The sequence below is a fragment of the Triticum aestivum genome, chromosome 2A (genome assembly GCF_018294505.1).
Source record: "Triticum aestivum cultivar Chinese Spring chromosome 2A, IWGSC CS RefSeq v2.1, whole genome shotgun sequence".
Lineage (NCBI taxonomy): Eukaryota > Viridiplantae > Streptophyta > Magnoliopsida > Poales > Poaceae > Triticum > Triticum aestivum.
This window is the reverse complement of record NC_057797.1, coordinates 690,863,136-690,873,807: the sequence shown is the minus strand read 5'-3', so window position 1 is coordinate 690,873,807 and position 10,672 is coordinate 690,863,136. Positions and strand designations below refer to the sequence as shown.

General features: G+C 43.3%; 1 protein-coding gene across 1 annotated transcript; it reads right to left on the bottom strand.

Moving 5' to 3' along the window:
* Window positions 1-6,995: 6,995 nt before the first annotated feature.
* On the bottom strand, window positions 6,996-9,751 carry LOC123191862 (importin subunit beta-1-like). The gene is made up of 2 exons (XM_044604434.1): window positions 7,221-9,751; window positions 6,996-7,131 (listed from the first exon to the last, which is right to left on the bottom strand). The coding sequence occupies exons 1-2, from the start codon at window positions 9,749-9,751 to the stop codon at window positions 6,996-6,998; spliced, it is 2,667 nt and encodes an 888-aa protein (XP_044460369.1).
* Between the last annotated feature and the right edge of the window lie 921 nt (window positions 9,752-10,672).

The window sequence follows — 10,672 nt, the reverse complement described above, 5'->3', positions numbered from 1 at the left end:
ACTCGTTTCGTAATACATCATCCCGCAACTAACTCATTAGTTGCAATGCTTGCAAGGCTTATGTGATGTGCATTACCGAGAGGGCCCAGAGATACCTCTCCGACAATCGGCGTGCCAAATCCTATTCTCGAAATACGCCAACCCAACATCTACCATTGGAGACACCTGTAGATCTCCTTTATAATCACCCAGTTACGTTGTGACGTTTGGTAGCACACAAAGTGTTCCTCCGGCAAACGGGAGTTGCATAATCCCATAGTCATAGGAACATGTATAAGTCATGAAGAAAGCAATAGCAACATACTAAACGATCGGGTGCTAAGCTAATGGAATGGGTCATGTCAATCAGATCATTCAACTAATGATGTGACCTCGTTAATCAAATAACAACACTTTGTTCATGGTTAGGAAACATAACCATCTTTGATTAACGAGCTAGTCAAGTAGAGGCATACTAGTGACACTAAGTTTGTCTATGTATTCACACATGTATTATGTTTCCGGTTAATACAATTCTAGCATGAATAATAAACATTTATCATGATATAAGGAAATAAATAATAACTTTATTATTGCCTCTAGGGCATATTTCCTTCACCTGAAAAGGACTAAGGACATGTTTCTCGTTTATGAAGGTGACGAAGAGCTTGTCGTAAAGGGTTACGTCGACGCTAGCTTCGACACTGATCTAGATGACTCTAAGTCACAAACCGGATACGTGTATATGTTGAATGGTGGAGTAGTAAGCTGCTGCAGCTGCAAGCAGAGCGTCGTGGCGGGATCTACATGTGAAGCGGAGTACATGGCAGCCTCGGAGGCAGCGCATGAAGCAATTTGGGTGAAGGAGTTCATCACCGACCTAGGAGTCATACCCAATGCGTCGGGGCCGATCAAACTCTTCTGTGACAACACTGGAGCTATTGCACTTGCCAAGGAGCCCAGGTTTCACAAGAAGACCAGGCATATCAAGCGTCGCTTCAACTCCATTCGTGAAAATGTTCAAGATGGAGACATAGGAATTTGCAAAGTGCATACGGATCTGAATGTTGCAGATCCGTTGACTAAACCTCTTCCGCGAGCAAAACATGATCAACACCATAACTCTATGGGTGTTCGATTCATCACAATGTACCTAGATTATTGACTCTAGTGCAAGTGGGAGACTGTTGGAAATATGCCCTAGAGGCAATAATAAAAGGATTATTATTATATTTCCTTATTCATGATAATTGTCTTTTATTCATGCTATAATTGTGTTATCCGGAAATCGTAATACATGTGTGAATACATAGACACCAACATGTCCCTAGTAAGCCTCTAGTTGACTAGCTCGTTGATCAACAGATAGTCATGGTTTCCTGACTATGGACATTGGATATCATTGATAACGAGATCACATCATTAGGAGAATGATGTGATGGACAAGACCCAATCCTAAGCATAGCACAAGATCGTATAGTTCGTTTGCTAGAGCTTTTCCAATGTCAAGTATCTTTTCCTTAGACCATGAGATCGTGTAACTCCCGGATACCGTAGGAGTGCTTTGGGTGTACCAAACGTCACAACGTAACTGGGTGACTATAAAGGTATACTACGGGTATCTCCAAAAGTGTCTGTTAGGTTGACACGGATCGAGACTAGGATTTGTCACTCCGAATGACGGAGAGGTATCTCTGGGCCCACTCGGTAATGCATCATCATAATGAGCTCAAAGTGACCAAGTGTTTGGTCACGGGATCATGCATTACGGTACGAGTAAAGTGACTTGCCGGTAACGAGATTGAACGAGGTATTGGGATACCGACGATCGAATCTCCGGCAAGTAACATACCGATTGACAAAGGGAATTGTATACGGGGTTGCTTGAATCCTCGACATCGTGGTTCATCCGATGAGATCATCGAGGAGTATGCGGGAGCCAACATGGGTATCCAGATCCCGCTGTTGGTTATTGGCCGGAGAGCCATCTCGGTCATGTCTACATGTCTCCCGAACACGTAGGGTCTACACACTTAAGGTTCGGTGACGCTAGGGTTGTAGAGATATGAGCATGCAGTAACCCGAAAGTTGTTCGGAGTCCCAGATGAGATCCCGGACGTCAAGAGGAGTTTCGGAATGGTTCGGAGGTAAAGAATTATATATGGGAAGTCGAGTTTCGGCCATCGGGAAAGTTTTGGGGGTCATCGGTATTGTACCGGGACCACCGGAAGGGTCCCGGGGATCCACCGGGTGGGGCCACCTATCCCGAAGGGCCCCATGGGCTGAAGTGGGAGGGGAACCAGCCCCTAGTGGGCTGGTGCGCCCCCCCTTGGGCCCCCCTGCGCCTAGGGTTGGGAACCCTAGGGGAGGGGGCGCCTCCACTTGCCTTGGGGGGCACTCCACCCCCTTGGCCGCCGCCCCCCCTAGGAGATCCCATCTCCTAGGGCCGCCGCCCCCCTGGGGACCCTATATATAGAGGGGGGAGGGAGGGCAGACGCACCCATGCCCCTGGCGCCTCCCTCTCCCACTCCAACACCTCCTCCTCCTCCGTAGAGCTTGGCGAAGCCCTGCCGAAGTACTGCCTCTCCACCACCACCACGCCGTCGTGCTGCTGCTGGAGCCATCTTCCTCAACCTCTCCCTCCTCCTTGCTGGATCAAGGCGCGGGAGACGTCATCCGCTCCGTACGTGTGTTGAACGCGGAGGTGCCGTCCGTTCGGCGCTAGAATCTCCGGTGATTTGGATCACGATGAGTACGACTCCCTCAACCCCGTTCTCTTGAATGCTTCCGCTCGCGATCTACAAAGGTATGTAGATGCACTTCGATCACTCGTTGCTAGATGAACTCATAAATAGATCTTGGTGAAACCGTAGAAAAATTTTATTTTCTGCAACGTTCCCCAACACGAAGCAGATCCGCACAAGGCCACTAACGAAGGTTCGTCCACCGGCAAGGGGACCCCGCAGACCACCACCTACTACCAAGATCGCTCACCGGGAAGTCCAACCACGCCGCTCACCGATGTCCAGCCACCAGAGCAAGCTGGAATCCGGCCAACACGTCCGCCAAGGCCGCCGCAGTTGCGCCGCCACCCTACCAGCCACAGGCCGAGGCAAGGGCGGCGCCCGCAGCCCAGGTCATCTTGGTCCCGCGGCGCTGGCCAGGCCGGACCTGGAGCAGCCACCGCTGCTCGGAGCAGCCGCCACCGCTGGCCCACCAGCGCGCACCACCAGCCATCCGCGTCCATAGCCACCCGACGAGATCCAGGTCGGGTCGTGACCTAGACCACCGCCGCCAGCGCTGCAGGGACGCTTGCCACCTCCCAGCCGCCCAGCCACCGGATCTGTGCATCACCGCGACCGGGAACCCGCCGGACCCGCGCCCCCATGAGCAGCGTCGCCTGCGCCACCGGAATCCTGAACAGGGGAGGGAGGGAGATGCCCCGCCACCGCCCGCGGCGCACGAGCTTCGCCCGGCGGCGCGCTCCAACGGCGGCGAGGGGGAGGAGGAGCCGAGAGGGGGAGCTTGGGCTGGCGGCGGATCTAGGGCTCCCGGACGTGCGCGCGGGGCGCGTCACGGGTGCGAGGGGGGGTCCAAGACGCAAGATGGGAAACATCGTTTGATGATCCATTTGGCAGCAACATGTATGGAAATAATCATGGATTGGACAAAAAGGCTGCATTCATTTTCTCCTTCAATAAGATTGAAGTTGTGTTTCGGTGTTGTGTTCTTTTCTTTACCTTGAGAAGCATAAGTATGACCCCCTGATTTCAACAGGATTCTAAGAACAAATTATGTGGGTTGAAGAAAGATAAGGAGCATGGTTGAGTCTCAGTTGTGTGCATATAAGAGGTTCTTTCTTCTCTTCCTTTTTTTTGCGGGAATATGAAGCCGGCAGGTCATTGCTCAGTAAAAGAATGAACCTCAAGAGCGGAAGTGATGAGGCAGCTAAATGTAAACAAGGCGAAATTGAACACATAGGTAATTTTGGTGTTCCCGTTGCGTTTTCCACTATGTTGGGTTCAATATATAAAAAATCCGGGAAGGTAGCTCATGAATGAAAAATGTTCAGAGTAACTATTGAGAGCTTTTCAAGTGCAGAATTATCTAGAAAAACTACATAGATTGATCATAAGAAATAATTTGATTCTAGGAGTAAAAGGTGTGTATACACAGTATGATATATCTCAACAATTTGTTAATCTTTTTTTTCTATTAAAAGGATTACAACCTTACCTGAACTACAGTGCAGTAGTATGAGTTAAGCAGTACCTAAATCGATCACATAATGTAACATCACGGTCAATTTAGGAGTTGCTGGCCTCACTATCCATTGAAGATAACTGCGATTAGGCGATGGCTTACATAGGGAAGAAAAACAATGAAGAAGAGTGGTCTAAATGAGTTTGTCCGGCTATCACTACGATGTTAAATTTTTGTTATTAAGCTGAACTGTATGCGTCAGTAGCTTGACTGTAACAGATCCTAGGGGAAATTTAACATACTAATCACTATTTAGGGAAATATTATGCTTTTTTCTGACACTTCAGCACCATTGATCAAGGTTTTAGTGCAATATTTAGAAACATTGAAAACATTGCTCCTGTTTACCTTCTATTATTAATCGCACAAACAAATTCTAATGTCAATTTACTGGATTACATATCAGGATGTATTTGCTAATGATATGTTGGAGTTTATTAGCAGCATGCCAATATATCCTTTCTCACTCCCTGACTGTCCTGTCCTGTGTGTGTCACAGAATTTTGTTTTAAGGACAACCTTTTGAGGTGTAATACGGATGCGCTGTTTGGTTGGTACATGCCCTGCATTAGGTGTTATTTTTTTTCCATGGTATTCATTCACTTTAGAAATTATCTGCACCCTATTTGGACAGTGCAGCAACTGCTTTGTCTGCTTTGTTCTGTAGCAGGTAACAGTGCAGAGTCACTTAGTTGCTTATATGGAATGAAACCACCATCAGAATTAGTTCTCATGTTCATTTGAAGATCATGGCTACCGGATTTTATCCATTAGAATTAGCTCTCATATTCATTTTCAAGACCATGGTTTCGGATTTTAGCTTTTCTATAGGCGCCTACTGGAATAATGTATTTACCAGGCATTTTTAACTTCTATGTTACTAGGCATGTGAAATATGTTTAAAATTTATTATTTTACCTTGGAAATCGTCAACAGAGCAACCAACTCATGTAGCACTAGAAACTTTGCTATGTTGTACTACATTTTTTGTGGAATAATGTATACTCCGTTAATGGCATGTTTAACTTCTGGGTTACTAGGCATGTGAAATCTGTTTGAAATAATATTTTTTGAAAATATTTTTATCTTGGAAATCTTCAGTGAAGCAAGCAACTTATGTATAGCACTAAAAACTTCGCTTTGTTCTCGTAACACCGTTTGATGGAGGACTTTATTTAGGGGATGGAAGACTTATTTCCTTTGTTGATTGTTGCAGGAATCTGTAAGGTATTCACAATGGCGGAGGTCTTCAGGTGAGCAACCATGATGACGGTTGAAGAAGCCGCCGATGCTACCAGATTTCAGGTTTCTGCGTGATTTTTGGACTATTTACAAATCTTGAAGCAGATGTTCCACCTCCTGGTTCAGAATTTAACGTTCCTTGTGTTATTCTACCCTGAAACTCAGATTGCGAAGAGTGTGCCTGATGTTCTTTAGTTAAGCTTTTAGTTATGTTAATTATATATAAGTTCATTGGTGATATTTTCATTACAATGCATGGAACTTTTTTGTGTCAGCAATTGTTATGCAGATTTAAACCAGTGAACCAGTACGTCATGCTTTGACATTTGCTATGTGGACTTAGGACTTGCACCATTGTGCAGAAATGTCGTGTTCTATGGGTGCTGGGAGGAAGCTGTCGAGATGTATAGTTTGCATTGTGCCAACTCCAATAATGCACACAAATTCTCATCTTCCTCTCAAAGATTTGCAAGTAATATGTCAATTGAACATTGAGTTCGTTATCTAATGCAAAATTAGATACGTGCAAACTTCATAAGTAAAATTAGATACATGCAAACTTTATAAGTGACATATGCTATGTGCACTTCACATCTTGTGAACTTCACAAAAATGCGGGGACGTGTACTTCCTTTTTCAGAAAAAAAAATCATAGTTACAGATTTTCATGAGGTTAAAAAAGCTCAAGCAATCAGTTGACAATGTTAATATTGGTTATCCAAAATTCACAATCATCCATTTTGCAGTAAGATGTTTCAGTTGTCGATCTTTGTACAATTGACTTCTGTTTTGCCAACTTGACCATCGCAGATCTCAAACAAGTGAATCAAAGTTATGAAACTGCATGTGTGGCTGTTGTATAGTTGAGGCTGTTAAGCAAATCAGCTAGATATACCACATACAATAGAATCATGGGTAATAATCGACCTCCCACACCAGCCAGGTGACTACATTCACTGGTGCACTGCGAGAGAAAATGCTACCCATGTTGCTTTGGACTACATCCGTACTCTATAACATCATGGACGACCATAATTATCATGCTTTTTAAATCTCTTATAATTATCATGCTTTTTAAGTCACCAAGAGAAATCTACTTTCGGCACAGAAGTGAGCCCGCACCAAACAATGGCATGCCAGCAGCTAAATGCGAAAATGAATTCATACGGTAGACTAAGATTCTGGCAAACATATGTGACAATATTTTAAACATCATACAGTTGCACATGTATCCTCAGTGTCCATAAACTGAAGATCCAATAATCACATGCTGTAAGTCGCATGCAAGAACCACTTCATCATGGGCTAATGCCACAGGAGGCTACACCAGATGATCTAAGCTAGCAGTGAACGTACTGTGTTAATCTTAACTCTAATTAATTATAGGATAAATGAAGTTTACAACAGACAACCCACAGCCCACACACTTCAGTTCATTCAAAATAATAAAGCAGTCAACCGACACACTTTAGTTGTCTGGACCAAAATAAAGCACAGCTTCCTTTCCTCTCCTAATAAATATTTGCTTGCTGCACCGATAGAATAAACGCCTCTGACCAAACGCCCACTCTAGGAGGAAGCTGAGACAAGGCATCAACTAGTGCTGTCATGATCCTTTCGTCCCTTGCTGTCACGGTCCTTCTCTCCCTGTCCGTAAAAGAAAGAAAGAAAAAATCAATCAGTCAATGAGTATAATCAATGAGTATTGCCAACAAAAGAAACAAGGCATATGTTACCTTCTCTTTCTCTCCTGTTCACTGAATTCAAGTAGAGCCATTCCTACCTTGAATCCAGACTTTGCATCACTTATTCCCCTTATTATGCCATGGTAGGCCTTACATATTGCCTCTCTAACCTTGTTACTATGATCCTCATGAGGATCCTGATCGAGTTGAACAGCCTTTTCCATAACTAAAAGCTTTTCCATAACTGGAGGCAGGTACTTCTCAAACTTCTCACCAAGAGAAAGAGCAATCTGTCCAATGCTTGATAGAATTAGAGGTTGAAGTGTCAATTCTACCATACCTTGATACAGAACTTCCATAATATGATCAAAGCACGGCACAACTTCTTCCTCTTTTCCCTCTTTTCCCAAGACATGGCATATATCACATATAACTTCTAAATAAAGTGGAGAGAGTCGCTTCACACTGAAATATTGTAGCACCATAGGCATGTGTTGTCCAAAATCAGCACCAATGGCATGAGCAAGAGCACCAATGGCAAGGGCTGCTCCATTACGTGCACTTGTACTCTCACGGGTTAAGAGAGGGCACAATAACAGCAACAAACATTTAGCAGACCCCTCAAGTGTATCTCCAAGCTTGTGGATTAAGACTTCAACTAGACCACACAACAAGACCTCAAGTTGGTTCTTCCTCTGAAGAGATGAAATTGCACCATGACCATGAAGCACAATGTTGAATCTCCTCATGATATGAGACATCAAGCCCATAAGAGCCTCCCAAACTTGTAAGTCCCGGGTGTCACTAACTTCCACAATCTCACTCAATGCTTTATAAGGAGATGCTAGGAAACTAAAAGGGGTCTCCCTAGCCAGATCGGAAGCACGCATGAGAGCATCAATAAGAGGCTTAACAAAAGGTGAAAGCTCACATGAATTTGACTTTGACCCTGACTTTGCATCTTCTCCATAACCTCGTGCAAGAAAATATAGAGCTCCATGCACTTCAATGGACACTTGAGGGACATCACAGCTCCTCTCTATCAAGAGCTCCATGATCCTATCCAGGGACACCACCTCATTTCTCATGATTCTATGTGCATCCACAAGCTCAAACAGCCGCCCAAGAGTCCATGCAGCCCTGCCTCTTACACCTTCCGCCTGATATTCCATCAAGGCAAGCAATAAATCAACTAGAGGAGCAAGCTGCTTGACTGAGGGACCTTCGAGGATAAAACCTAATGGAGACAATGCAGCTATCTTATGTGGCCCATTCATGTTCTCCTCAACAAAATGCATCACAGTGGGGACAACTCCACCCTTCAGAATTCTAGCTGCAAGGCCTAGGCATGTCATGGAAATGACTTGTAAAGTCTCATCTTCCTCTTGTTCCCAATTGTCTTCAAGGTTTACTCCCTTTTGTTCCACATTTTCATCTCCCTCTTCTTCTTGTTCCCCGGTCAGAGAAATGTTTCCATCTCCCTCATCTTCATCTCCCTGTTTCCAAATGTCCATTTGTTCTAAATCCCTCTCTTCTTCATTTAAGTAAGTTTGTAGGAGAAGTGGGACCAATGAATAGAGAAGACCAGTAAAGTAAGATTCATCTTTATCTTCTTTTTCTTCTTCTTCTTCTTCTTCTTCTTCTTCTTCTTCTTCTTCTTCTTCTTCTAGCCAATCAATCTCTTTTTCGCAAATAGTGATCCACAACTTGATACATTGGACTTTAAGTGATTCCACATCTCCATTCAAAGCTTGCATTGTAATACGCATCAGCACTTCTACGTCGGGTTCGAATTTGGTATGACAAGTGGATGCAATTGCAACGAGGCACTCAAATGCTGCCTCTGGGATCTCTGTTCCAGATGTTCTATAAGCCACAGCAAAAACTGCCTCTATAGCACCTCTCCAATCATGGCCTTCAAACTTAGTAAACTCAAAAATGTTGTGTAAAGCTTTAAGGGCTGCCAGATGGACTTGAGAACCTAGCACCTCGTCGTTCAGTGCACTGATGACACTAGCAATAACATCATCCACTTGATCCCGCTTGACAACGTTAGGGATCTTTGCCTTGAAGATATACTGGAGCACCTCTAGAGTTGCTTGCTTTAGGGAAGAAGATAAACTTGCCATGTTGTCCATTAATTTACCAACAAGGTCCAGCCACTGATTCCGGGGTATCTCCATGCATGCAACCCTCGCAATAACTTCTGCAATAACTTTTGACGAGGGGTGCCTTGAATGAGATGGCCTTGAATCAATTTCTAGTGTCATGAGCAAGTTATTCTTAATCTCTAATCGGATAGATTTATCCACGCTGAGCCATTTTAGACAAATTAGATCCTTGTGTGCATCCTTGAGTGCAGGATCCTTCGAGTCCAAGGAGTTCTTAAGGGTGATGGCAGCAAGTACCCTAGACTCTTCTGGAATCCCCTCCCTCACGAGCTCAGATGATAAATATAGCAGAAAGTTGGGAAGATCACGATTTTGGAGCCGCTTTAGCATGTCTTCTCCTATTGACCTTATGTTGTTATCTGGGTTGGAAGCATGTGTGAGAGCATCATTTACATCAATTGATTCATCCATATCACCTTTCTTGGGCAAGTCCCCCCAGCAAACATCCAAGATAGAAAAAAAACAAATTAACCCCCCAAAGTAAGGTATGTAAGAACCAAATAAATGGATGGAGAACTAATTGCTATGTTACTTGGAACATATAACCATAGTTGGAAGAAGAAATAAAAACTTCATTAGCAGGAGCCTTGAAGTCACAACTAAAATACTACGAGTAAAATAACTAAAATACTAGGACTAAATAACTATAATAGGAGGGACTAAAATAACTTAAAATACTAGGACTTAAATATTAGTAGGAGAAAATTACAAGAAAACTAGTAATCATAGTCAAACGGAAGAAACTTGAAGAACAAAATTTAGAAGAAAATAGTCATAGTTAAGTCATATACATCCCAAGACATGAAACAAAGAAAGCACTGAACAAGATAATTCTTAATAGTATAAACTAGAAAAAATAACTAAAAGCATCATTCTTGATAGCTTAAAGATAGATAGTATCCCTTGCTAATAATCATAGTCTACAACAAAAACAAAAAACTAGGAGCAAATTTACAGCAAAGCCTCCAGCACAAAGGGCTATAATACTACCATGAAGTATAGTGTAAATACAAAATGAGTCTAATTAGTACTACAACACAAAGACAGAGAGAGGACCATTATGCCTTATAGCAAAAATTGATGGATAAATGCCTATATCTATAAAACTTATACAAAACATATCTTAAAGCAAAAATATATACAAAGTACCAAATGGACTGGGCTAGTTTTAGTTCCAAAGGGTAGTGCATGAACATCCTTTAACTAAGATTAAAAAACTAATAATTCAAACGGGAGCAATATAAGCTAAACCAAAAAATCCTCTAACCACGATTAATCAAGAACTAATAATCGGGGCATATAAGCTACACAGAACTACGAATGAGGGACCTT

Excerpts from the sequence above, each read along its gene's own strand:
- LOC123191862 (XM_044604434.1), bottom strand. The coding sequence starts at position 9,751 with ATGGATGAATCAATTGATGTAAATGATGCTCTCACACATGCTTCCAAC. Across the intron at positions 7,132-7,220 it reads GAACAGGAGAGAAAGAGAAG|GGAGAGAAGGACCGTGACAG; the intron begins GTAACATATGCC and ends TTTTACGGACAG.